The sequence below is a fragment of the Sapajus apella genome, unplaced genomic scaffold, assembly GCF_009761245.1.
Source record: "Sapajus apella isolate SASKATOON/1434 unplaced genomic scaffold, GSC_monkey_1.0 scaffold31, whole genome shotgun sequence".
Classification (NCBI taxonomy): Eukaryota; Metazoa; Chordata; class Mammalia; order Primates; family Cebidae; genus Sapajus; species Sapajus apella.
Genome location: NW_022436971.1, coordinates 16,808,493 through 16,836,389, shown reverse-complemented (window position 1 = coordinate 16,836,389; position 27,897 = coordinate 16,808,493). Strand labels below are relative to the sequence as shown.

At 49.7% G+C, this 27,897-nt stretch overlaps 1 protein-coding gene and 1 long non-coding RNA gene across 5 annotated transcripts; one reads left to right on the top strand and one right to left on the bottom strand.

Annotated features, from left to right (window-relative positions):
* Positions 1–11,595: 11,595 nt before the first annotated feature.
* On the bottom strand, positions 11,596–21,425 carry LOC116562062. 4 transcript variants are annotated; one of them, XR_004273735.1, is made up of 5 exons: positions 21,356–21,425; positions 20,042–20,179; positions 15,836–16,053; positions 14,142–14,178; positions 11,596–14,033 (listed from the first exon to the last, which is right to left on the bottom strand). It is a non-coding gene; the product is annotated as an uncharacterized LOC116562062 (long non-coding RNA). The 4 variants fall into 4 exon arrangements; XR_004273733.1 differs by lacking the exon at positions 21,356–21,425 and adding an exon at positions 18,568–18,660 and having other exon boundaries at positions 20,042–21,300; XR_004273734.1 differs by lacking the exon at positions 21,356–21,425 and adding an exon at positions 21,196–21,300.
* Positions 21,426–24,750: 3,325 nt separating this feature from the next.
* On the top strand, positions 24,751–27,254 carry ID2 (inhibitor of DNA binding 2). Its single transcript, XM_032294214.1, has 3 exons — positions 24,751–25,318; positions 25,638–25,701; positions 26,490–27,254. Exons 1-2 carry the CDS (start codon positions 24,971–24,973, stop codon positions 25,692–25,694), a joined length of 405 nt encoding a protein of 134 aa, XP_032150105.1. The 5' UTR covers positions 24,751–24,970; the 3' UTR covers positions 25,695–25,701; positions 26,490–27,254.
* Positions 27,255–27,897: the final 643 nt, after the last annotated feature.

The following is a 27,897-nucleotide window of genomic DNA, read 5'->3' as shown; positions in this document are numbered from 1 at the left end:
TTCCTAACCCTTGATAAGCCCTTGACAATGTTCGTCCATCACCCGACCTCTCCCTTCATTAACCCTATCTCCTTAATCTTTCTCCAAAAGGATCATTAACTCAGCAAGTGGAAAGAAATGTTCACAGCATTGGAGAAGGCAAGCAAGGGGTTGGCTCCATCTTAAATGGAGGAAGATGCAGCAGGATTTGTGTGTGGGGTTATTTTCTAGGTGGAGGGAGGGGCTAAACATCAAGATTTTCATTTACGTGTAAATTTCAGTAATGTATCCCTCCCAGAGAAAATGCTAAACTTCCTGATCAATCATGAAGTAGCTCTGAAAACACTGATTTTCATCACATGATACATCAGAAATTTCAGGGCCTCCTAGGAGTGCGCCCCAGGAACAAACTTCTCAAGGAGTGACATTCAAACTCATGAAAAAGAAAATGTGTTTCTCCCTCCCTTTTGAAATGGCAGTGATAACACTGAAAGCTAAGAACAGCCATGATAGGAGATTTCTGAAAGCAACATACCTTTGGGCAATACAACAGCCAAAGATAATCTATGGGAGCTCGGTCATTCCAACAATTCGCACAGTACCTTCATGCCTTGAAGGTTGCGGTTCTGTCTTGCTTTGGCAAACGAGTCAGTCAGGAGCCAGAAAGGAAAGCTGACTTCTACACCCAGCAGTCTTTCAAAGCCAATCAACTAAATCAGGGGCTGGCCAATGTCTGTACTTCCCTCTCCTTGCTTTTTTGGGTGCCACAAATTCAGAGCAGCTGTGTGCTTCTCCCATTCAACCTTTGGCCCATTGGCCAAAGCACGTGTAGCCGGCAAACCCAGTGGCTGAGATCGGCTTTCTCAAGCCCAACTTAGAGGCCTCTAGAGGTAGGAAATGTGTGCCAATTAAATAAGGCAATCGAGGCCAGGCGTGATGGCTCACACATGTAATCCCAGCACTTTGGGAGGCTGAGGTTACAGCCTTGTGAGGTAGGAGGATTGCTTGGGCCCAGGAGTTCAAGACCAGCTTGGACAACATAGTGAGACACTGTCTCTATAAAAAAGTAGGAAAGTGAGTTGGGTGTCTTGGCACATGCCTGCAGTCCCAGCTTCTCTGGAGGCTGAAGCAGGAAGATCGTTTGAGCCTAGGGGTTCAACACTACAGTGAGCTATGATGATGCCACTGCACTCCAGCCTGGGTGACTGCGAGACTCTGACCCTAAAATAATAATGATAATAATAAATAAATCAAAACGTGATGTCAGCCTTCATTCCAGAGAAAGAGGTCTTCTGTTTGTCATGACGTCATGCCTACCTATGAATTGCTTAAGTGTCTTTACGCATTTCCTTTCATTTCTGATGAGAGTAAAATAACTTCATTTATTCATTCAAAGAATTTTAACTAGAACTTCTATGTGCTTGTCCCATAGATGCTGGGAAACAATACAGTGAACAAGGGACATTGGACAGGTGGAAGAAGCAGAAATACCACAGATGCTTTCCAGATACTCCCGAGTGTTCTTCCTGCCTCAGCGGGAATCTGCACGGGGCAGGGTAGAAAGACAGAGAAGGAAACGGCCTCTTCTAACTGACGGGCTCAACCACAAAGGCTTGTATAGTGAAGTCTTCAGTGAGAGAACTTCCAGGGTAGACCGGGTCACGGGGCTCCAGGTCTGTGGAATGGCAATGGCTGTGAGGCGAGGCAGCTCTAGCAGGTTGGAGGGTGAGCTGGGAGGTCAGGCTGCAGAGGCAAGGGTTGGGCTGGCACTGGAGCTGCTGTCCTGAAGAGCTGGGGAAGGCATGGAGAGCAAAAGCCCAGATCTGAGTTTCTGAAAACCTGCTCTAGTGGCAGATGAAGAAGACAGGGGACAGGGTTGCGTGCGCACCACTCACTGTTCAGGATGAGCGCCATGGTGCCAGGTACTACAGGGAAATGAGGCCGCAGGCAAAACTGCCTCTGATCAAACCCTCACAGAGGCAGAGACTACGGTCAGCCCCAGGGACATGCTGGACGCTCCAGAGCAGATCACCTCACCCAGAATGAACACATCTATCCCCGGTATGCCCATGACTCTTCGTGCCCCAGCTCCCATCCCTGGAAGACCGTGGGAGGTGGCACCAGGGAAAGGAAAGGCCCTCCTTCCTTGAAGATAGAGAGGAAGAGGAAATTCAAGCAATTCACAGCTACTCACGAATCAGCTACTCTGTGTGCTCACTGTGGGGAGAAGAGATGAGTAAGAAGCACACGTGATTCAAAGGCGCCGCTACAGCAGAGCCAGGAGGAGGTGGCTCCATAGGATGCTCTGACATTGACCAGAATGTAACAGCAACGGAGGGATGGGCTGCACCTGCCTGAGGGCAGCAAGAGGACCTTGGGAAGAGGGGAGTGGAGACCCCAAGGAAATCCCAGGGGTGGCAAGTGGGAAGAGGCAGGGGAGCCCGGAGTACAGCAGGGCTGGCAGAGAACAGATGGGACCTGGGAGGGGAAGCCCTGGCAGCCCGGGTGAGAATCCTGCACTCTTCTGCCAACTGTGGCCCAGAACGGTGGCAGGAGCCCCGTTGACCAGAAGGACATCCCTCTGGCCTCATTTGTGTGGAACAGACTGTCTATGAGGACACCAGAAGCTCCCCAACACCCAACTGTGGCCCTGACGGCACAGCTGACAACTGCCAGTGTCAAAGTATCTCTTAAGTCCAACTCTGCTTACCCATAACCGCAGGGCCACAAGTCACTGTATATATGGTGCGCCACAGTGGCCAGGCATCAGGCATGGCTCATACCTTGTAATCCCAGCATTTTGGGAGGCTAATGTGTGAGGATCACTTGAAGCCAGGAATCCAAGGCTATAGTGAGCCATGATCACGACTGCACTCCAGCCTGGGCAATACAGCAAGGTCTCCAAAAAGTTTTTTAAATGGTATACACAGTGTTGAGAAAACAGAGAACGGTCAGCTCTATTCACTGATAGGATGGCATTGTGTGATATTTACACCTGGTTGGAACATGTCAGGAGGAATTCCTCAATGCATCAGACGCGTGGATTGGGCATGGGACCACTCCCCCGTGGGACCTTGCGCCCAGGCTCTCAGAGGGGTGCCAGGCTGGGGGCCTTGCCCAGTTCTGTATCTCTCAGCGTGGCACAGGCCTCAGTGAGTGGACAGGGGTGCACACGTTTCCTCTTCATCCAAGAACTGAGCAAAAACTGAAGTAAAGGAACTATGTACCCCAGATTCTAAGAAAGCCTCCAATTATTGCAGGCATTTTCCAAACCTCCCTCCCCACTTCCCAATGGCCCCCCATCTGCCTGGAAGAAGAGGAAGGGGCAGTTCAACCCTGGGGGCTCTGGTGCTCCTGGGGGCCCCTCCTGCCACAGGGTTGAGCAGGACTCTGAGGGCACCGCTCCTGGAGACCATGGCCACCCCAGGGTGGGGGCAGGGCAGAGCACCACCCTCGTCAGCAGTCTGTGGCCTTGGCCCATCCTGTCATCATTCCAGCCCTCTATTTCTCAACTGTCATTTTAAAAACCAGGACACAGTGGCCTGTTTAGGGCTCCTTTTTGGCAATAACAGAGTCTGTGAATGTGACAAACTCAATGTCCTAATCTGATAAAACAGCAAGCACCATCCACTGAATTCTGGGCCACACCTGCCCCCCAGCCCTGGCCTTCAGCCTGCACTCTGGCTGCTGAGCAGGCCTCTGGCATCACTGCCCGACCCAGTCATGTGCGGCTCCAGGCCCCTGAGCCCAGGCAGGGTCAGCACCCTTAGCTGGATCCCCCGACAGACGCACAGTCCCCTCTTCTGCAGGCTGGCCCCAGCCTCATCCCAGTGGTTGGTCGACATTGGTTTTAAGCAATGGGTGACAAACTCTATTTCCTCTGAGTGTGCCTTTAGGACACCATGTCACCCTTGTTGAAGTCTGAACGCCCAGGGAAGGCTGCCCGAGGGGCTGGACTGGATCTTCGCCCACCTGCCCATCTGCAGAGCTGCCAGGGCTGCCCGGCTTGCGCAGGAGCACAGTCCCTGGAGAGCTGGTTGGAGCAGACCACGGGCTGCCCCCAGAGGCTTGGATTCCACGGCTCAGGCTGGGGCTGGAGAGTGCGCACTGCTGACAGGTTCCCCAGTGGTTGCAGATATCCTGGACCACACACAAGAACCACTGCCCTCAAGCGTCCAGGAGACAGGTGGTTCTGGCTCCTGGGCGCTGCTACACCTGCCATGTCTGAGATAAAAGCCCCCTGCTCTGGACCACCATAGTCCTGCTGTTGAAGGAACTCACAGAAAGTGGCCAGCTCAGCCCCTGCAGGCCAGGCTCCGGGGAAGAAGCATAGCCAGGGGCATCCAGCCCCGTGGGAGCAGGGACGGTCTCAGAGGAAGTGGCTCAAGGACAGAGAAGGGTCAGCCAGGTGGTGAGAGGGAGGATAATGGTGTTCCCGGGAGAGGAACCAGCAGGAATAAACATCTACCCAGTGGCATCCCAGGAACAGCAGGTGTGTGTGGCTGGAGCATCCGGAGGGGACCAGGGGATGGAAGCTGAGGCTGGACAGTGGGCTGGGTGGACCCTGAGGGCTTCAGGCCGGTCAAGGAGTCTGGATATCAGAGTGCAGCTGCTGTCAGCAGAGGGGGCTGGCAGGGCTCACGGGGCCAGGGCTGACATCCACTCTCAGGCCAGGGCATGAGTGACTGTTTATAGGGAAAGTGGACAGCCCCAGCTATCCAGGATGAAGGAGGAGAGCAACTGGGGAAGAAAAACAAGAACTCACATTTTTTTTTCCTGAAACAAACTCAAAAAAGGTACTATCAGTTAAAAAACAAACAACAAAATAAAACTCTGACCCTGTGGGTACCACACTTTTAAAGAAGCAATTGATTACAGATGTTTTCTTGCTCCCTACAGCATCAAATGTTTGGCGTCACTCGTGGTGCTGCAGACCCACTTGTAGATGGCTCCAGGCTGTGTGCGGCTCTGGGGTCCGCGTCCACGCCGCACCCTTCCTCTCTTACTCCTCCTTGGGCTTCCTTGCCCAGCTCATTTCCAGTACACTAGGGGACACTCGGACCTCCTCAGTCCCCATGCTCACTGACTTGGGGTGCACTGGAGACACAGATCTCTTATTTTAAAGCGAGAATCAGTGAACAGATGGATGTGGAGACTTTCCATTCGCCTTGCAGGTGCGTCTTCTGCCTTCATTCCTTCATTTCTTTGGGCCACGTGCTCTTGCGTTAGGGGAACAGTGTTGCAAAGGGCAAACGAGGGAGGCCCTCCTTCCGGGGAGCTTATGATATGAGAGCATTCCAGTGCTCATCGGTGCCGTACAGAGAACCACAGCAGGCTGGCAGGGGAGAGCATGACCCAGGAAGGGCGCCCATGCCATCCGCCTTCATGGCCAAGCCTGACCCTGAGGTTAGAGCGTCTCTAACATCTCCACTCACACATCTCTCCCTTTCACTCCTGACTCCTAGACCCTTAAAATAATCAGCACAGAGCCAGGACACTGACCAACAAAAAATAACAAAAACCCAAACCCTTCCAACCTTCAAACTCCACTTTAGGACCTAAAAAGCCTCATCTTCCAAAGCAGAACAAACTACTTCAGCAGAAGAAAAGTCCAGACTCTGAAAGGCAGGAATGCAGTGTGTTCTTTATCACGTGAACACCAAAAAGCCATCCCAGACGAGGAAGCCAGCCCATACCAGCGGCCTCTAAAGAGGCTGCCCTTTCCCAGAGGATAACTGTGACCCCAGGAACGCAGAGGGAAGAGGGGCTCCCACCAGCTACATTCCAAAGAGCCAGGCCAGAACGGCCCACCGCAGGATGCACAGCACTGAAATGCCATCTGTGGAGGCTGCCAGTGTCGGCCCTGGCCTTTCTGAATGCCTCCATGCAGCTGAGAAACAAAGAGAGAAGGGGAAAGTCCACCAAACTTAAAATCGGGAATAACCGTGCTGCTCTCTGCAAATGCAGAAAGCCGATCCAGCCATGGCAGCAAGTACTTCAAACAAACAAAGCCGCTTCCTTCCTAGCACCCTGTTTCACCTTATTTGTTTGTTTTCAAGACAGGGTCTCACTCTGTCCCTCAGGCTGGAGTACAGTGGCACAATCTTGGCTCACTGCAACCTTCACTTCCTGGGCTCAAGCCATCCTCCTGCCTCAGCCTCTGGAGTAGCTGGGACCACATCTATTTTATCTTTAGACTGAGAAGAAACGTCCCTTCACTCCTCTCTACATAGACCCTGGCGTCCTGTGTCTTCTCCGCCCTCTCAGGGACCCCTTCTGAGACACAGATCCTCACGGCAGCCCCAGGGAGCAAGGGTGGGGGGATGTCTTTGTCAACGTGTTCCCATTCTTAGCTGATGACCTCTCCATTTGAGTGTGAGGAGAGCTGGGCCTTTTTCTGTTCCCTGGCATGTTTCATTTATAAGTATTGTACTCAGACAGTGTGAATGTTTACCATATGTCGGTTGTGTGGCAAAATATTCTGGCTCCCAAAAAAAGTCTGGTTGCTGAGTCACGCCAAGTCACTCACCTAGAGACGACCTGGGGGAGGTCATTAAAGGAGGCTGGGACAGGCACGGTGCCTCCCCACCTCCAAGAGGAGGAGAAGACGGAGCTGGGGGTCAGACCCAGCTGGGTGCCCAACTGGCTGGAGCACAGGGGCTCTTACAGGATGGCACAATGGTGTTGGGATTGTATGCACTAGAACTTTGCCTACAGAAGAGAAAAGGCAGAGACGGAGCCAGGGCAATGAACAGGACCAAGGAAACTCAAGGATGGAAATGGTAACAAAAACGCAAAGCAGAACTCAATCACCATCAAAACACAAGGATTGCTTCGATTTGAGTATTTTTAAAATTGTGTCCTTCATTGTCTCTAATAATATATGGTTTCATTCAAAAGTGAAAGAAACTTATTCATTTTGATGATGAATCATCATGTTTTTCAATGAAACATGTGACAGGTTAATTCCTGCAGTTCCTTCAATGTTCCCAACAGTTAGGACCCTCCTTCTATCGTAAAATGACCACTTTTCACCACCATATGGCCATGACTACCGAAAGCACAAAATGCCAGGAAAATGAAACCGCTGCCGCTGAGTGCCTGAAGGACAGTGGCTCGCGAGTGGCGTGTGCTTAAGAATCAGCTGAGGAATCCTGTCTAAAATGCAGGTCCAAAGCCACACTTTGACCTGTACTAGGCTGTTCTTACACTTCTGTAAAGAACTGCCTGAGACTGGGTGATTTAGAAAGGAAAGAGGTTTCACTGACTCACAGTTTCACATGGCTGGGAGGCCTCAGGAAACTCACAATCATGGCGGAAGGGGAAGCAAGGCACCCCCTTCACAGGGGGGCAGGAGGGAGAATGAATGCAGGAGAAAATGCCAAACACATATAAAACCATGAGACCTCGTGGGAACTCACTTGCTGTCATGAGAAGGGCATGGGGGAACCACCCCCACGATTCAGTTACGCCCACCTGGTCTCTCCCTTGAGACATGGGGATGACGGGGCTGATGGGGATTACAATTCAGGAAGAGATTTGGGGTGGAGACACAGCCAAACCAAATCATCACCTCCATTAAGAAGCTGAGGGGGCTGGGCGCGGTGGCTCACGCCTGTAATCCCAGCACTGTGGGAGGCCGAGGCGGGTGGATCACGAGGTCAAGAGATCGAGACCATCCTGGTCAACATGGTGAAACCCCGTCTCTACTAAAAATACAAAAAATTAACTGGGCATGGTGGCGCATGCCTGTAATCCCAGCTACTCAGGAGGCTGAGGCAGGAGAATTGCCTGAACCCAGGAGGCGGAGGTTGCGGTGAGCCGAGATTGTGCCATTGCACTCCAGCCAGGGTAACAAGAGTGAAACTCCGTGTCAAAAAAAAAAAAAAATCATAAAATTCAAGCAATGTTTAACATGAATTAAAGTCCGGGCGCGGTGGCTCAAGCCTGTAATCCCAGCACTTTGGGAGGCCGAGGCGGGTGGATCACGAGGTCAAGAGATCAAGACCATCCTGGTCAACATGGTGAAACCCCGTCTCTACTAAAACTACAAAAAATTAACTGGGCATGGTGGCACACGCCTGTAGTCCCAGCTACTCAGGAGGCTGAGGCAGGAGAATTGCCTGAACCCAGGAGGCGGAGGTTGCAGTGAGCTGAGATCGCGCCATTGCACTATTGCACTCCAGCCTGGGTAACAAGAGCAAAACTCCATCTCAAAACAAAAAGAAAAAAAAAAAAAAACAGAAGCTGAGGGTCTGCAGAGTGTTTCTCCAAGCACGATTCGAGGAGCGCCCAGGAATCTTGTGAAAATTGTAAATTCCTTGGCCTACTCCCCACCTTACCACAGATTCTCATGGGATAGACAGGAGTAGGGAGCAGCACAAATCTATATTTTCCAGAAGCTTCCAGGCCATTCTAGTGAGGTTTTCCTGGCAGAGGTTTCAAGAACACAAGAGTAAAATCCCATTACCATCCAGACGACAGTCAATTCTGAGTCGACCTGCGAAGGTGGTTTACGGGCTTTTGCTGTCCTGCTCCACATAAGAACAACTTCCCTCACTATTTTCCTCATACTTGACTGAAAAAGAGGAGCAGGATGGGCACCACGGCTTTGATCCCTGGTCTCTTGGCGGCTCTGCGGTCTCAGATGTGTTGCTCGCCTCTGCCTCTCAGCATCTTCCTCACTTCACGTGGGACCCGAAGTGCAGCTGCTCCCTCGGGGCATACCCAGGGCTCAGCGCACACCTCGCGCCAGCCCAGCCAGCACCTGACACCCTCCTCCTCACTGCTATCAAGTTCTAATCCCCATGAGCAGAGGAATGAACAGCAAACTCCATGAAGGGGCTTTAGCATCACCACTCGAGGGCAGAGTGAAAAACTACTCACACTGCCGAGAAAGCCTCCAGCTTAGCTGATCACTAGCCCTGGGCTGGTGGAGACTTCAAAGACCCAGGAGAGGCTGGCCTGATCCCAGCACTTTGGGAGGTCGAGGCAGGAGGATCACTTGAACCAGGGAAGCCAAGGCTGCAGTGAGCTATGATTGCACCACTGCACTCCAGTCTGGGTGACACAGCAAGGTCCTGTCTCAAAAAAAAAGGCTTAAATGGTAAATTTTATGTTATACACATTTAAGTACAAGTTTTTTGAAAAACCGCAGATCTGTAAAATGCCACTCCCAGGTCTTGTGGCTTTGTTCCCACACTGACGAGTGCGCCAGTTTGTCTTTGCCAGGCGGTTCATCCACCCTCAGGGTTCCCTTGCTTCCAGCAGCACAGAGGCCCAAGCTGTGTCTCAGACACCAGCTCACAGCGTCCAAAGGCCGACCCTGTTCACGACCCTGGGTGGGCCACACTGGGTAAGGACGACTGGGCTTTCTACCTGAAGCTCTCAAACTGTACTCACGTTCCAGCAAGAACCTCATCTCATCTTCCGACAGGGACAGGATGGTTTCTGCTGGCATTTGGTGCCAGGATCCCGGGTCGACTCCAGTTGTCACAAGTCCAAGGTTTTCTCGACTCTGACGGAGCAGCCCAAGCAAAGGGGTACTCCCAGACACCCGAGAGCCTCTCCCTCCACCCCTCCTTTGGTTTTCTTGGATTCTCTGCTTAGAAACCTACAATGTGAAATCCAGGCATGGAAGCTGCCACAAAACAGTTGGTTATTTTGGTCAAATTTATTACATGATAAACTAGTATACTGTTATACAATCATTTCAGTACAGACTATGTAACACCATGCACGTCCCTGTCCCCCAGCCTGAGAAACAGCACATTCAGCAGGTGCCACCAAAGCTCCTGGAGTAAACCTCGGGCCCTGGTCCTCGGCCCCCGCCTGGAGAAGCAAGCATCTGGGTTCAGCACTCCTGGCCCTCTGCATCGTGCCACACTTTCATAACCGTGTTGGAAACCATGAGTAGTGTTGTGCTGTTTGTGTGAACACTCTGGATACACCAGCATCATACTTGTACATATGTTTCTGTGGCCAGGTGTTCTTCTCCCATCCTTATGTCTTTTATCTTCCTTCCTTTTGACATGTGCAGGTCTCATCCCTTTATTTTTACTGCTCCCTAGAGCTCCACTGTAGGGCACTCCCACGTTATCCCCACTCCTACAGATGGATACCTAGATGTTTTCGTAATTACAAACAAATGCTGCAGTCAGCACATGCGCACATTCATTCACATGCCCATGGCCGGAACTGTGGGGTCAAGGAGGGGCACATCTTCAGCTCGACTCAGAATGCCCCTTTGAGCTCCAGTGTGGTGGAACCGATGCGCCTGCCCACTGGCAGTACTGGAGAATTCCCACTGCTCCACATCCTTACTGGATATCCAGATTTGCTGTTGTCAGACTTTTTAATTTTTGCCAATGTTATGGGTGTGTTGTGCCATGGTAAACCAAGTCCTAACAAGGGCCAAGAGGCCTTACACCGACACTATCTGGCTGTCGCAGTTCCACCCCCACGCCACCTCACTGTATACCACTACCTTCCTACATTTATTTCCTATTCCCTTCCTGGGCTCACCACGTTTCTGCCACCCTGGCCTCCCTGATGTTCCGTGGATGCACCAGGAACTCATGCCTTGGAACTTCTGCACTGGCTGTTCCCTCTTCCACAAATGCTGTTCTCAGGTATGGGCATGTTCTCTCCTTGCTTTCATCAAGTCTCTGTGCAAATGTCACCTACTCAGTGCAACTTGCTGGGGCCACCTTATTCACAACTGTACCCGATCCTTGCTCCTGGCACTTCCCTTTATCACCTACACCTTTATCACCTAATAACCTATGTGATTCACTCACCAACTTTGTCTCTTCCCATCAAAATGTAATATCCAGGTGGTGAGGGATTGTTGTTGGTTTTGTTTACTGGTATTTCCTAAGTTCTGAGGAGAGTGCTTGGCACATAATAAGTGTTCAATAAGTGTTTACTGAACACATGAATGGATGGATGGATGGATGGATGGAGAGATGAATGGATGGAAGAATAGATGAAGGGATGAATAGATGAATGGATGGATGGATGGATGGATGAAGGGATAATGGAATGGATAGATGGATAAAATGATGGTTAAAGGGATGAATGGGTAGATGGATGAAGGGATGGATGGATGGATAGATGGACAGATGAAGGGGTGAATGAATGGGTGCATGAATGGATAGATGAAGGGATGGATGGGTGGAGTGATGGATGGATGGATGAATGGAGGGATGAAATGATGTATGGATGGATGAAGGGATGAATGCGTAAATGGATGAAGGGATTGCTGAAGGGATGGATGGATGGATGGATGAGTGGATGAAGGTATGAATGGCTGGATAAAGGGATGGATGGGTAGATGGAGTGATGGATGAAGGGATGAATGAATGGATGAGGGGATGAAGAGATGGATGGATAGTTGTCTTCAAGCTCAAAGTCATTTGTGCAACTACGCACACTGGCTGCAATTTGTGAGCTTGGAAAACCTGTTATTTTTTTCCAGCCTGAGGTAAGATGTGATTCTTCACAAGGCTGTTTCACTACTGACATGTTTTCATCAGATATGTTTGCATGTTCATTAACTCATGTAAACATTATTAAAAGGACTATGTAAACAGCTTCCTACACATTTCCTCTTGTTTTCATTCATGTATAATTATATGAAAACACAATGTACCATATATGCCAATGGGCCATCCTCCCTTTCTTGTGCTTCCAAATGACAATTCCTGTCTGCAAACACACTCAGATACCAGATTGTTACATTTCTCCTTCTACTCCAAATCCGCTCTGCCTTTTTAAGACAAAGATCTCAAAGCACCCTCCCAATGATATGGCAGCCAACAATGTCCATTCTCACCCCAATATGGTCTAGGAACTCATTCTTACCTTTAAAAGTGCTTTGCAAATTGCAAAAGGGTATTCAGAAATGGTTATTTCCTCCTTCACTGTTCCCTTGTCACAACTATTCAAATGGTCATAAACATTCAATGCTGCCAAACATGATGGTGGTTTCCAGTCCTCTTCACCCCACCCACGTCTAGCATGTCACCCCTTCCATTCTCACTATGTCACCTCACACAGGAAACAGCTCAGAAACAGGCATGAGTATCCCCATAGCTACAAAAGAATCAGTACGCTGAAGGTCACTGTGAAAGAGACTGGCCAGCAGCCTCTAAATCAGTTTTCTTTTCTTCCTGGCATACTACTAGTCTAGGTCTTCCAGCCTCCCTTGCGGTTAGGTGTGGCCATGTGACCAAGTTCTAACACAGTGGTTCTCAATCAGGAAATTTTGCCTCCCAGGGGACATCTAGTAATGTCTGAAGAGGAGACATCTGTGGTTGTCATAACTGGAGGAGAGAAGAGAGTTATATTAGAATCTAGTGAGTCTGCTGAACATTCCACAGTGCACAGTACAGCCCCTCACAACAATAAACATTCACAGCCTTTGTGTCTTTGTTCTAACCCTGATTAGCCTTTGGCAAGCTCAAATGCTCATGGTGCCGAAACCCTACACTAACCCTGTACTAACAGCTGAGAAACCCGGTTCTAACCAATGGAATGTGAGCTAATGTGTTGAAGCCAATTCCATGCCTGATCCATAAAAACCACCCAAGTGCGGTTCTCCAAGCTCTTTCCTCTTCCTTAGTCTTGATGGAGATGATCCCAGGCACCTTGGACGCCACACACTGAATACAATGGAACTACTAAAATGGCAAGAGTTTGCATCTCTAAGTCACTGCTTGAATGAGAGCTCACTGTCAATCAGTAACAAAAGTTTCAGACTAAGAAATAAACTGGCAGGTTGGAGATCTGGATTTGTTCAAGATACCAGCTGGCATTAGCTAACTCAGTCACAAATACTTTTGCTTGTTGTCTTGAATAGATTCTCCAATTTATGGAGCTATATACTTGAGCCAACATCACCTGGGGGACATCTGGATTGGCCAGTCCTATTTCAAGTGGGAGACGGCCTCCAGGGTACATTTCTCTGGAAATGAATTTATAACTGATACAGTGATCTGGCTTATGCTAAGGCACAGGAGGGGTGTGTGGGCCCATTTAAGTCTCTGAGGAACTTCTGAAATTGGGACTCTTTAGATAAGCTCTCTACAGTTCACCCCTGGCCATTCTAGTCCTATAGTACTTCAAATTAGAATTTCTATACTCTACATTCTGCAGGTTTAGTCAAAGATATCTTCTCTTGCCCAGTTATCTTAACCAGTCAGAGCTTAGTAAAAATAAATGTAAGTTCCTATTTCTTTACAGATCTACTATATCTGTCACAAGGAGTTGTTGCAATTGTAGTGATCATTTACTGAGGAGGTTGCTAAATTTAGCAGATAAAATATAAAGACATACTCATACTAAAAAAAAAAAGTATTCTATTCATTGTCCAGCCAAAACTTAAATTTAAATAGGTTTCCTGCATTTTATCTGGCAACCGTATTTACTGAGCACTTACATTTTTTCAGGTACTATGTCTGAGATACATCAAATGCTCAAAATAACACTGAGGAGGGCACTACTATCATCTCCATTTTCAAATAGGACAACGCTAGTTCTCTCCCTGGATCATAGCCCAACTCCCATTAGCAGTGCTGGGATCTCAAAGTAAACAACGCCATGGGCTCCTCGCCTGGCCCAATGCTCAGAGGAGTGCCCACAGGCAGGATGTGCTCAGGGAATGATCCCTACCTCACCACCATTCCTTTCAAATCTACAGAAAGCATAGTCTTTTTTTCCCATAGGCAGTCATCAAAACATAGTGGCTGTAAGGGAACCTGAAGATGTGGTGAGGATGTTAAGAATATTCTATTTAAAACTTTCATGTTTTGGAACCATTGTAAAATATCCATAGTAAATATTTCCTTTTTTAAAGCTTGGATTTCTCTCAGAGACAGTTAAATGGATATAATCCAGTTTCAGAAAGTCTTAGGAGGTGACTCGGTGCAAACATCAGGAGCACAGACTTTGAAGTCAGATGGGCGTGGGCTTAGATTTTGGTTCCACCATCTCCTGGCTGTTCTGACGTGGGCAGGTTACCTGGGCTTCCTTCACACTGGCAGTTTGCTGGCCTGCAAGATATGAAAGCAACAGTCTATATCTGAGGGCTTTGTAAGGGCTTAGTGAAGAAGCGCTACCCATTCTTTACAGATAGGAACCTGAGGCTCACGGTGACTCACCCAAGGACAGACTGCAAACCAGGGGTGCAGATGTTCCCTGAGACGAAAGAAACAAAAGGGCTGCATAAGAGCCAAGAAATCAGGCTCAGGAAGGAACAGACTGGGGGAGCCCTCCGCCTCACCCCCCAGGTCCCAACATGCACCCCACTCCCAACACTGCAGCAACCAAAGAACCTCATCCATCTTTATTGCAAGGATTTTCCTCTTCTGCATTTCTTTAGTGGTTACTCCCTGGGAATTCAGGGTTCATGACTTGAACTAGCAGGACTTGATGAACTGTAGCTGCACCCACCCACTCCTGACTGCTTTCTTGGGATCAGAAATGGCCCCACTGGGATCATGTCACTGGGCAATACCCATCCCAGGAGTCCCTGCACATCAAATCAACAAGACAATGGGATAAAGAGCCTGATCCTAACCTGGAAGAATGATCATCACTCCACACTCAAATTCTTTATGCTGTATTTTTAAAATGTTGAAATCACTTTAGAATCTTGATAAAGAGAAGTGATGCCTCTGAGATGTTTCTGTGACACTGTTTCTGCAGTGTCTGGAGGCACCAGATGCTCTCACTGCCTTGCTGGGAAATCATGCGGTCCACAGGCAGCTACCTCTCACCAGTGTGGTGTCTTTTGTTCTCTCCAGGGCCTCTGAGCTGGTAGCCATTCATCACACTTGGTTTTGTTCAAAACATCTAGTCATCACATAGGGTTATAAATTCTATATCTCGGGGGATAGTTGGTAGGGCTCCTTATTGGTTAAAAAAATATTCTGAGGATATACTAGACATGTGTCAAATAAACTGTATTTCTTTTCAATTAAGGTACTTTTAGGCCAGGTACAGTAATGCCTATAATCCCAGAACTTTGGGAGGCTGAGGCAGGCAGATTACTTGAGCCCATTAGTTCAAGACCAGCCTGGGTAACATGGTGAAAATCCATCTATGAAAAAAAAAATACAAAAATTAGCCAGATGCAGTGGCTCATACCTGTAATCCCAATACTTTGGGAGGTCAAGGCAGGCAGACTACTGGACCTCAGGAGTTCAAGACCAGCCAAGGCAACATGATGCAGCCCCATCTCTAAAAAAGACAAACAAAAATTAGCCAGGCACAGTGGTGCATGCCTATAGTCCCAGCTACTCTGGGGACTAAGGCACCAGAATTGCTTGAGCCTGGGAGGTAGAGGTTGCAGTGAGCTATTGCACCACTGTACTCCAGCCTGGGTGACAGAAGTACAAACCTGTCTCCAAAAAACAAAACAAAAAAATTAGCTAGGTGCACTGGCACATGCCTGTAGTCCCAGCTACTTGGGAGGCTGAGGTGGGAGAATTGCTTGAGCCCAAAAGGTTGAGGCTGCAGTGAGCCGTGATCATGCCACTGTACTCTAGCCTGGGCAACAGAGTGAGACCCTGTCAAAAAAAAAAAAAAAAAAAGGTAGGTTTGTTGTATTTAGGGATATGCTTATTTTATGCACTATAAATTATTTGTTGTTTTAAAACTTTTAGGAAAAACGCATAAATTATCAATGATTACAGTGACAATTAATGCACAAGATTGTACCTAGAAATCTATACCCCCAGTTTCTCTTTTGGAGGCCACTTTGTGAAACAAATCACCCCAAAACGTATTGGCTTATGACAACAAGTTACTCTACAGTCCCACCGGCTAGGGTCCAGTGGGCAGCCTCACTCACAATGTCTTGTGTGCATGGTCAGTTGGTAGTTGGGGCTGAGGTCATCTTACTGGGCTGGACATCCATGGGGTCCTCTTTTACTCCCAGTCGGGAGCTCAGCTGGGATGACTGAGGCTGGCCCCTCCTTTAGCCCTTTCCATGTGGCCTCTTCATGCCACCAGCTTGGACTTCCTCACTGCATGGTGATCTCAGAGATGTCTGGATTTGTTACATGGTGACTGTAAGAGTGAAGCCAAGAAACCAGAACCCTTTAGACCATAACCGTCCCACTATAAGCAAACACCACAGAAAAGACTGTGGCCCCAACTCTACCCCCATCAACGAAGGCTGAGTGGAGAGCTAGATGTCCACCCTCAGCCTGCTGTCAGGAGGCGCCACCCTGAACAACAGGATGGTATCAGAGAAGGTGCAGTGGGGAGCAGACAGGCATCCCTCCAGGTCAGCAATGAGCTCTCTCACACAGCATCAGCAGAGGCCACCTGGGAACCTAAGCACCACCCGCCCCATCTACCACCCAGGGGATAATCAGGCACTTCTCTCTCCCAGTTGGGGTTGTCAATGTTGAATAAGAACTGGGACATTCACCACCTTCCAGTGGTAAGATGCATCTACCCTACAGTGTCAGTGGAGGCCCCATGAGGAGCCCCCCTCCCAAGCCAGGTCACTATAACAGAAGATTCAAATGAGCTCCAGATCATAGCATAACCCCCAAAATGCCCAGGTTTCAATTTAAAAAAAATTCAACATTCCAAGAACCAGGAAAAGTTCAACATGAACAAGAAAAGACAATCAACAGTTGCCAACATTGAGGTGACACAGATGTTGGAATTATCTGACAAGGATTCTTCAGGGGCCATCAGAAAAATCTTCCAATGAGCAATTACGAACAGACAAAAAAAAAAAAAGATGAAAAAATAGAAAACTCAGCAAAGAAGCAGAAGATGTAAAGAAGAATGAAAGGGAAATATTAAAACTAAAAAATACAATAACCAAAATAAAAACTCATTGAATGGGCTCAAAAGCACAATGGCAAGGGCAGAGGAAACCATCTGTGAACCAGAAGATAGAACAACAGAAATTATCCAACTGAACAACAGAGAGAAAACATATTTTTAAAAAATACATTAACATAGTCTCAGGGACCTATGGGATTATAATAAAAGATCTAACATTAGCATCATTGGAGTTCTGGAAAGGCAGGAGAAAGAAGGCAGGGCTGAAAAAGTAAGTGAAGAAATAATGGCTGAAAATTTCCTGGGTTTAGCAAAAGAAGCTGAGAGAACCTCAAACAGAATCCATGCCAAGATAGACCACAGGCGAACTTCAAAAATGAAAGACAAAGAAATCAAGGAGAGAGAAACCACACCTTACTTACAGTGGGGAAAAAGCAATTCAAATAGCAGATTTCATAAGAGAAACCTTGATGGAAGGAAGAAAACACCACAGTATGTCAGGTGCTTAAAGGAAAAAACACTGTCAACCCCAAATTCTATATCCAGCAAAAACACCCTGCATGACTGAAGATGAGAACAAGACTTCACATGCAGGAAAACTAAGGGAACATGTAACCAAAACCAACATATGTACCCTAAAAGACCATCCAAAAAATGCTCTTGAAACAGAAGGAATTAATCAAAGGGAGAATAATGGAATATCAGAAAGGAAAAAGAGAAAATGTGGGTAAGTATAACAGATTTTCCTTCTCTTGATTTCTAAAAGCAAGTGTCCAGTTCCTTAAAACAGGGGTCCCCAAATCCCAGGTAGTAGGCTGTTAGGAATCCCATGCAGAGCAGAAGGTGTGCAGAGGGTGAGCATTACTGTCTGAGCTCTGCCTCCTGTCAGATCAGCCACAGCATTAGTTCTCACAGGAGTACAAACCCTACTGTGAACTGCACATGCTAGGGATCTAGGCTGCAGGCTCCTTAGGAGAATCTAATGCCTGAGAGATCTGAGGTGGAACAGTGTCATCCCAAAACCATGCCCCCAGTCCCCATCACCCATCCCCCAGCCCCACTCCCTCAACTCCCCCAACCCCCCATTGGAAAAACTGTTTTCCACAAAACCTGTTCCTGGTGCCAAAATGGTTGGGGATCGCTGCCTTAAAGGGTCCAAGTGGCTGATTCTCACCCAGTAGTCTGCCCGCTGCAGGGCGCACTGAAGAGGCAAATTATTCATCTGACGCTTCTCAAATCGTGGTCATCTCACCACCTGCATCAGCATCGCCATGCTTGCTTAAAATGCTATATTCTAGGCTGCTCACCAAACCTACTGAATCGGAATTTGTACAGGTGGCCCCAGAACTCCGGGTGTAAACAAGGGTTTCTTACATACACTAAGGTTTGAAAAGTCCTAAAATGTCAGTTGACCTTTAGTTCACAAAGGGTCAAGCTCAGTCACTCAGTGTTAACTTTGGAGGAAAGTGGGAACAAACTGTTTTCACAGACTCCTAGCTCTGGGCAATCCAGTTGCCCAGGATGAATGCATTTCAAGGTTAAAAGAGTAATCAATACCCCACCAGGAGTCAAGGTTACACACCCCTGCACGATGACAGGTTGTCCTAGGAAGTGTGGCCGGAGTCTAAGCCACCACTGAGGAGTCTGTCATTCATGGGTGCCTGCGCTTTTTCCTCTCTGAAATGGGGGCAGCATCTGCCTTTCCAAACTCTTAGGGTCAAGGTGAACAGCAAAAGAGGTGCGCCGTACACAGGCTTTTAAAATAATAGTTGTTTTTACCTAAATCGAATGTTTACTCTCTCCTTAAAGAGGGCTGTTGTGTCACCTTTTTTTCTTTGAAATGGAAAGTTTCTATATTCTTCACCCAGAATCCTAGAAAGGCAGGCATGATGGTTAAAATTAAATGTAGACCTTAATGTACCCAGTCTTTTCTGCAGAGTCCTGAAGGGCAGTCCGAGGACTAAACAGAGGGGGCCCTGGTGTCAGCAGCAGTGGGAAGAGGCGGGAAAGAGCCCAGGACCCCCCGCAGAGCTAACCAGGCCGTTTTGCTCTCCACCAGCTGGAGGCCTTCCCCTCCACGTCGCCTCTGCCCGCGGTGTCTCCAGGTTCCCTCCTGGAGATGCGGCCCTAGGTCTTGCCCCCCCCCCCCGCGGAATGGTTCGAGGTGACGCGCGACAGGCGCACGGCTGGGGTCTTGCAGGACCCATGCACGCACTCCCTCTAACTGGAAAGGAGAAGTCTGCAAACTGTCATTATGAGGAGAGGGTTGAATGTGGGAGTGAAAGCCTTAAAGATACAGCAAGGGAAGGAAGGGGTTCGAACTACTGAAAAAACAAATCTGTCCACCAGCCAACTTGCGCTGGCGCCGCCTGGGTGCCTCCAGTGCCCGGGCGATGGGCTCACCTGCCTCCGGGGGCCAAGAAAGATTCATGCTCCAAAGCGCCGGAGGCGCAGGACAAGCGTGTCCCGGCCAGGCCCTAGCCTGTCCCAGCGACCGGGACAGGGTGGACGGGGCGCACCAGGGTGGCTGCCCCAGCTGGGAGCGCACGTGGTGCAGGGCAGGCGGGTTCCTCCTCACTTAAGTCATGGACTTGGCTCGCTGCGGCGGAGCCGGCGCGCGAACGTGGCTTGAGCCAAAAAAGAAAAAACGAACACAATGTGTTTCTTGTTAGGGACTGCAAGCCCGGGCCTCGGGTTTTGCTTTTGGTGCCGCATTATAATATTAAGATGCAGTTTGATTCCGGACAAGCCCGCCCTTGTCGCTGGCTGGGGCGGATTCCCACGGACGCCTGTGGGCAGAGGGGGGCGGCCTGGGCGCTGCACTCTGCGGGGAGTGGGGGGAGCGCACAGCGGATGGAGGGGGGTCCCTGCATGACCCAGGCTCCTGCGGTGGCCGGACCCCAAGACGCGCGCCTCCAGGCGGCGCAGACTCGGCGACGCCAGCCCTGCTCCCGCCAGTTCGCGGGCGGCCCAAGATTGTTTTCCAAGACCTTATCTCTTGCTGAAGTTAATTTTCTTTTTTAATTTGGTGACCGGAACAAAAGTTACAAGAAAATCCTTTGTGAAAGCTAAACGCAGCCACAAATCGGGACACTTCACAGCATTTGTAACAAAATATTTGCAGTGCCCGTAGTTAAATCGGCCCCTCCGCCAAACTTCCCAAACTCTGCTTTCCTTGAGCCAAGCTGAAAAATGATCTCCCTAAAAGGGAATCAGAAGGTTGCAAGCAATTGGATGTAGCACGGAGTTCTACCTGGCACTCGCGCTCTGGGCACACAGGACCGCGCGGGAATCCTGGAAGGAATGACGGCCCGGATGGTGGCAGCGAAGGGGAGGAGCCACTGTTAAGCCGTTGTAGTCCGTGAAACGCTTTGTTAATGCCATTTACTAGCTGTGTGCAACAAGAAGTGTAAGAGATTAGGCAGGTCTTCAAAAAATACCCAAAAAGGGAAAAATAAACATCCCCTTGTTTGCTTTTTGTGGCTTTGCTCATTTTCTTCCCCTCGCGTTGCCCCTCATCTAAAGCTGTTTTAAACCCAAAATCGGTTATCTGGTTTCAGGGTAAGGGCTCCCTCTTGCCAAGGTATTAAATAAACAAGTACAGCAAAAACTTGAATCCTTATGTAATCCAGATGCCGTTTCCTCGAAAACCACAACAAAAGTTGCTAAACCAGATAACAGGACTGGGAACATTTGCCCCCCCCTCCTCCGCCCCCCACTCCACAACACACAGCCTCCGCCCCCGGCTTTAGGGCCAGTAGAGAACATTTATGTCCAGGAACTCCTCTCCGGGACAGACGATAAATAACTGCTACTAACGCTCTCAACTGCAGATGAGCACCCTTGAGGGATCCGGATGCCATAAACTGTCCGGGAATGTTGGCATCTGGTTCTTAAAATGGAACTTTCCCTGGAGATAAAGTCAGGACCCAGGAGGCGTCTGCATTTGCAGGCTGACTTGGAAGTTTCTTGCCAAGATGTTCTCAGTCGAAAACGGTGCATTAGAAAGGGGCTGGGTCTGGCCCGCGCTTTGTAGTGGTAATGAGAGCGCGAATCGCGCTAGGCTCTGCGCGGGAGGCTCCACCGAGCTGGAGGACTGGGGCTGCACATCCTCCCGGCTCTCCCAGGGCGGAGAAGAGGGCTGTTCTAGAAAAAAATCTAATGGTTTTGGGCAACCTCGAAGAGTTCCGAGGAGTTAGGCAGTAGGACGATACGGGGGTGGGGGGGGGTCTTTCAAAAATATTTTTAGGAGTCCAGGATCAAAGCCATCCGACGAGAAACCGAAATGATCCAAAGGAATAAATAAATCTCGCCATGCGCTAACATAGTGACCTTCTCCCATCCACCCTTCCCTCGAGCCAGCCCCACCCCGAACGCCTCGGTTGCAAAAACAAAATAAAGCAAAACCTTTTGCTTTGGCAACCTCTAAGCCACATTATGCCCTCTTTTGCAACAGGAAGATTTCTTTTTTCCCTCTCCCGGCTTTTTTTCCTTCATCCTGCCCTCCGCTCCTCACCCCCCTCCCCCTTTTCTTTTCTTCTCCGTCCTCCTTCCTTCCCCAAATCACTCGAAACTTAAGACGTGCAGCGGCTGCAGGTGCGCGCGGGGCCGGCGGCCGGGCCGGGGCGAGCCTGGGACTGCCGGGCCTCGCAGGCATTGATCAGCTGGACGCGCGCGCTGAGTGACGGCGCGGTTGCCATGGCAGCCGCCTGAGCGGCGCCGGGAGGACAAGGCTGCCGGGCGGCGTGAATGGGCGGCGTCACGCGCCTGGCGCCAGAGAGTCTGCTCCGGGGCTCCGGCTCCGGCCCCGCCGCGGCCTGGCCCGCGCGCCGCCGCCGCCGCTGCCAATTCATCACCTGTCAGGGATCACTCGCGGGGTCACGGGCGGAATGGACACAGCTGTGAGAACAAAACCGGGGGAAGAAAGGCGAGCGCTCCCCATTGCGCCAGATGTGCAGGGAGGACCTTGAGACGCACCCCCCGCCCCCGCAGGCTCCTCCCGTCCCCCCCCCCCACCCGCGGCGCATCACGCGGGGATGGCAAAGACTGCCGGGCCAGTGCAGAGCTCAGGGCCCAGAGCTGCTTCTGATTACCGCAAGGGGCCCGGACGCGGGAGCTGCGGCGGGGCCGGCCCTAGAGGTGGCGTGAGCGAGCCTTGGAGACAGGCTGGGGGACCGGACAGGCAGGTCTGTCGCTGCCACGGGGTGGGGGCGTCCCGGTGGGGAGTCCAGGGGGACCGCACCGACACCCACCAGCGGAAGCTCTGCACACCTTCCCACCGCCCGCGGATCTGGCGCTCCGGCAGCAGGGGCCCTTTGAACTTTGGAGGCCTCAAATGCAACCCCACCAATGGACAGATTTTGACGTGCCTTAAACCCACCCTGAAAATGCTCCAACACGATATCCCCCCGCGAAAACAATTTTTAAGGTTATTTCATATTGGGCGTGCTGAAACAGACACACTAGTGAGTTAGGCCTTGTTTAAATCATTAACTTATACAGCTTCGTAATCCCCTTTAAATGATCTTTAAATGAATGTAAAACTGGGTAGCGTGCCAATAGAATCTTAAACACAGCCAGGCAGACTGGACTCTGACATGGCAGCTAAAGAAAGAAACACCAGAAAACTTTCACCATATTTAGCCATTTTTCTACATCAGGGTACAGAAATGATCATGGGAGAAGGCACTGCCTTAATCAACTTTGCAAAGTGTAAAGTGAAACCGCACAATGCTCATTACCGCCCAGCCCAGAGCCTGGCTGTGGGGATAATGAGGCTGGCACGGATGTTAACATACGGTGTCCTTGGAAAAAGCTAGGAATGCGTCAGTATCGAAGAGCTGCAATGTCCAAGAATCATAAGTAATAATTTGAGAATCCCAAAGATGTTTGTTTACATTGGCTATTATTGTAAAATAGTCAAAGTATAACATCATGAACCAAAATAGTGTCAAAACAAAATCTGTTCCACTGTGGCACGTATGTGACAGAAACACATGCACACAAAGCACATCAAAAGGCTCGAACTGTGGGAGGACTCGGATAGTAAATCACTTCCAGACTTAATATCAGAAGAGACGCGGTGCATCCAACGCAGTCAGGGACGGAGTCGCAGGCAGCATCGTGAGCCTTGGGAAGGCCCTAGGCAGATTTCTGGCTGGACAGGAAACCACTCACCTTCTCCAAACTGAGGGGGCTGAATGCCATGAAGGTGATCTCCACCTCAACGCCACCCACTCTGCCTCCCTGGAGAGGCGTCCTGGGGGGGCATGGCTGTCACGTGAAGGTCAGAGACCGCCGGGCCCACCAGCTGAGAAATTAATCATTAAAGGAAGGAACAGTGTTTCCCCGTCATTGAGCTTTCCTTTCAGCCTCTAGGGCTGCCCCTTCCTCTTTCTTAAATGCAGAGGTAGAGATTGAGGCAGAAAGTAAGATTTGAATATTGCCTTTCCTGGGGTTGTCTAGTTTATTGTTTTTTAGAGAAAATATGATTTTCAAAACACGAAACTGACACAGTGTGCTCAAGACAGAAGTCAAGATAAGCTAGAATTATGTGAGAATTACAAGGTATTTGAGTAAATAACTATAAACTTTTTAAAAATTTAGACTAAAAGAATGAGTTCTTAAAGATTTACAGGCAAAAAAAAAAAAAAATACCTGAACCTCTATTCACCAGTGCTGAAAAAATTCCAAAACTCATACATGACAATTTTTTTTTTCCGTAAATAGTGCGAAGATGTCAATCAACGGCTAGGGCCACCTATCAGTCACAAAGCTTTAGAACGCCTCTAGGTGTTGGAATGTGACACCAGAAATCACAATTCGTACATAATTAATCACATTACTTTGCCGTCTACTCTGAAGGGCACAGACCGGCAGCCTTTCAAGGGCAGCGTATGTAAATGCAGTTTCAATATGCAAATTCTCCTAATAGTTTCCGATTAATACGATCATCAGAATAGCCTGCCGCCTTTTTGGAAAGGAACCCTGAAAGCGCCCTGCCTGGGAGAGATCCTTAGCGACCGACCGGCGAGGCTGGGCATGGTTTCCAATAAGTACTCATTCTCCTGAGTTTACAGTAATGCCTCCCGCGCTGCTCCGGGTTGCAAAAGCCCACACTAAACCTGTCGTCGAATGCCTGCGTGGGTGGTTTGTTTGTGTTACCATAACTTTTCCTTATCTGAAGAGACGAACTCACTCTACAAACGTGACTCTTCAGTGGCAACCTAATTTGCGTTTTCACTTTCTTCTGAAATGCTTTCTGTCTTTCCTCACGCTCTCTCTCCGAGGGGTTGCAGTGAACTGAGGCTTCCCCACTGCGGTGCTGAACTCGCCCCTGTCGCTGTGATTTTTAGGGCTGCCGACAGCTCCAAGGTGTGCAACGCTTGGTCTGGCAACAGCCCCACGGCGAAGGTCTTGCCTCGCCCTTGGAATTAGAATTAAGAATGTACATTTAGGATCCCTGGGTGTGCCCCCTCCACCGTCCTCCTCCTCCTCCCCTCTCCTCCTCCCTCCTCCTCCCCCCTCCTTCTCCCCCTACTCCTCCCCCCTCCTCCTCCCCCTACTCCTCCCACTCCCCTCCCCTCCTCCCCCTTCTACCTCCCCCTCCTCCTCCCCCCTTTCTCCCCCTCCTCCCCCTACTCCTCCTACTCCCCTCTCCTCTTCCCCCTTCCACCTCCCCCTCCTCCTCCCCCCTCCTCCTGCCCCTCTTCCTCTCCCTCCTCCGCCCCCTCCCTCTCCCTCCTCCCCCTCCCTCCTCTCCTCCCCTCCCTCCTCCCATCCCTCCTCCCCTTCCTCCTCCCCGCTCCCCGCTCCCCGCTCCCCGCCCGCCCCGCGCTTTCTGTACTGTACTCTATTTACCACCCCAGCTGGGCTCGCGACCCGCCCACCCCACGGGGATTGGCTGCTAACGCGGAAGAACCGAGCCCTCGCCCCGCGCCCGCGCCCGCCAATGGAAGCGCCCGCTCGGCTTGATGGACACGCCGCCTTCCGCCAATGGGGAGGAAGGGAAGCCCGAGCGTGTGGCCCCGGCGAGTGCTGATAAAAGCCGCCCCGCCGGGGGCTCGGGATTCATTCTGAGCCGAGCCCGGTGCCAAGCGCAGCTAGCTCAGCAGGCGGCGGCGGCGGCCTGAGCTTCAGGGCAGCCAGCTCCCTCCCGGTCTCGCCTTCCCTTGCGGTCAGCATGAAAGCCTTCAGTCCCGTGAGGTCCGTTAGGAAAAGCAGCCTGTCAGACCACAGCCTGGGCATCTCCCGGAGCAAAACCCCGGTGGACGACCCAATGAGCCTGCTGTACAACATGAACGACTGCTACTCCAAGCTCAAGGAGCTGGTGCCCAGCATCCCCCAGAACAAGAAGGTGAGCAAGATGGAAATCCTGCAGCACGTCATCGACTACATCTTGGACCTGCAGATCGCCCTGGACTCGCATCCCACTATTGTCAGCCTGCATCACCAGAGACCCGGGCAGAACCAGGCGTCCCGGACGCCGCTGACCACCCTCAACACGGACATCAGCATCCTGTCCCTGCAGGTAAGCCCTGCCCGGGGCCCCCGCCCCGCCGCCGCGCACTCCCGCGGTCGCCTGGGCTGTCACTAGGAGATCCGTAGCCCAGACGGTGACTTTCGCATGAGCGATTTAACTTTATTTTCTTAAAACGCTGCTGTAGACTGCGCCGTGCGTGAAATTGCTAGTAAGTTCTGACATGTGAATGCATCTGTCTTTGAATCTGAATTGTTACCATAAACGTGTTTAATGGAATTTGCTGGTCTGTGGACTACTTCAACAACAAAAAAGCCCTTTCTACTTAACATTGTCTTAACCTCGTACCCTTTATCCTCTTTCTCTCCAGGCTTCTGAATTCCCTTCTGAGTTAATGTCAAATGACAGCAAGGCACTGTGTGGCTGAATATGCGGTGAGTGTTTGCCTGTGCCACCCGTGGGTAAACTGCCGCTCCGTGTGTGTGCGTGCGCCCGTGTGTTGTTGCTTGTGTGAGGGTGCTTGTGTATCCGTGAAATGTCTGATTTGGTAAGTGCATGCTTACTTCTCGGTGTTATCCGTACTCCATTCTCACTAGACGTTAAGGAGCTTGTAGCTCTGGGTACTCGAGATCACAGAACGTTTCCTTTAAAAGGAAATGATGCCAATAACTTACTACGAAGGCGGCCGAGGAACGTGTGTATCGGTTTTGTAGCAAATTCAGTGCCCTGGCTCTTCCTACGATTCCTCTGGTACTATGAGGTACTAACCTCCACTGTAATTAATCTTATCGCCACAAATTCCACAGTGATCCTCCTTCCCTAAAACTAGAGTCCTCTGGGATTCTCTGGGGTAGCACAGGATTGCTACCCTGTGCCTTAGAGCCTGTGATGTGGGATCCCAGACTTCCCTATCTGTTAACTAAAGGGCTGTTTTCAATCAAATAATTGTTACAAGAAGCAGACTGGCGCCTGTAGCACTGCTGTTGGAGATCCAAATAGGAGATTGAGTTGGGAAGTTTTTCCCTTGAGTCTCTGCTATTTTAATGTTTAATTTGTGCTGTCGAGGGGAGTGTGTGTGTTGCATCTGGACGCCAGGGTTTGCCCAATCTTTGAGTGTTTGGTTAAATGTTCAAACTGTGGCTTCCTCCCGGCGCCAGTCTGCCCGCCTCTGCCCTTAGGTTACATTCTCTTACACATGCCTTTCTCTCCCAATCTTTTGCAGGTGTTCATGACTTTTTTTTTTTTCTTTGCACAACAACAACAACAAATCCACAGAATCTTTTAAGTGCTGAACTTATTTTTCAACCATTTCGCAAGGAGGACAACTTGAATGGACCTTTTTAAAAAGAAAAAAAATGGAAGGAAAACTAAGAATGATCATCTTCCCAGGGTGTTCCCTGACCTGGACTGTGATATTCGTTATTTATGAAAAAGACTTTAAGTGCCCTTTCTGCAGTTGGAAGGTTTCCTTTATATACTATTCCCACCATGGGGAGCGAAAACGTTAAAATCACAAGGAATTGCCCAATCTAAGCAGACTTTGCCTTTTTTCAAAGGTGGAGCGTGAATACCAGAAGGATCCAGTATTCAGTCACTTAAATGAAGTCTTTTGGTCAGAAATTACCTTTTTGACACAAGCCTACTGAATGCTGTGTATATATTTATATATAAATATATCTATTGAGTGAAACCTTGTGAACTCTTTAATTAGAGTTTTCTTGTATAGTGGCAGAGATGTCTATTTCTGCATTAAAAAGTGTAATGATGTACTTATTCATGCTAAACTTTTTATAAAAGTTTAGTTGTAAACTTAACCCTTTTATACAAAATAAATCAAGTGTGTTTATTGAATGGTGATTGCCTGCTTTATTTCAGAGGAGACCAGTGCTTTGATTTTTATTATGCTATGTTATAACTGAACCCAAATAAATACAAGTTCAAATTTATGTAGACTGTATACGATTATAATAAAACATGTCTGAAGTCAGTACCTGAATTCCGAGTGGTTTTTAAGATCTCTCTGGCACTCCCTCTTCTCTCTCTCTCTCTCTCCCTCTCTCACACACACACAGACACCAGTTTTCTTTACCGCCTTCTCCCTCAGCCCCCCCGCCCACCACCAGCCCTGAAGCCTTTGCTTGTGTATGAAGAATCTCCTTATCAGATGTGTGATGATGCAGAAGGCTGAGTTGACAGGGACTGGGGAGGCTTTGGGCACACAAGTGCCTCTGAGTCCTGAAGGGAAAGCTTGGTTCTGTGCTTTAGGGCTGAGTTTAAAGCCAAGAATGAGTTGTGGTTGTGAGTACTGGGAGTGTGGCAGGACTACCTGTCTGAGTGGGCGTTAAAACGCTTCTCTGGAGTAAATGAAAGTAAATCGGGAGAAGAAAAGAGGCTGCACAGAATTCACAACACCTGAATTTAAGGGTGTTTAGGTTTAAGAGAAGGCAGAAACACCTGAGGGTTACTGTTTGCCCAGGGAGCTAAGCTGTCACCTGGCCCCGGCTCCTGATGCCTGCTTGGCTTCGCCTACCTCCACACCTGGAGCCGCCCAACCCCACTCACCCCCAGGCCTCGCGAGACTGGGTGGGCCGGGCGCACTTTCCCGGACTTTTCAATCGCCCCAGTCTTCA

What these genes read in the sequence shown, in the direction of transcription:
- ID2 (XM_032294214.1), top strand. Translation starts at nt 24,971, where the DNA reads ATGAAAGCCTTCAGTCCCGTGAGGTCCGTTAGGAAAAGCAGCCTGTCA. An exon ending in TCAGCATCCTGTCCCTGCAG is followed by an intron (nt 25,319 to 25,637) that starts GTAAGCCCTGCC and finishes CTTTCTCTCCAG; the next exon opens with GCTTCTGAATTCCCTTCTGA.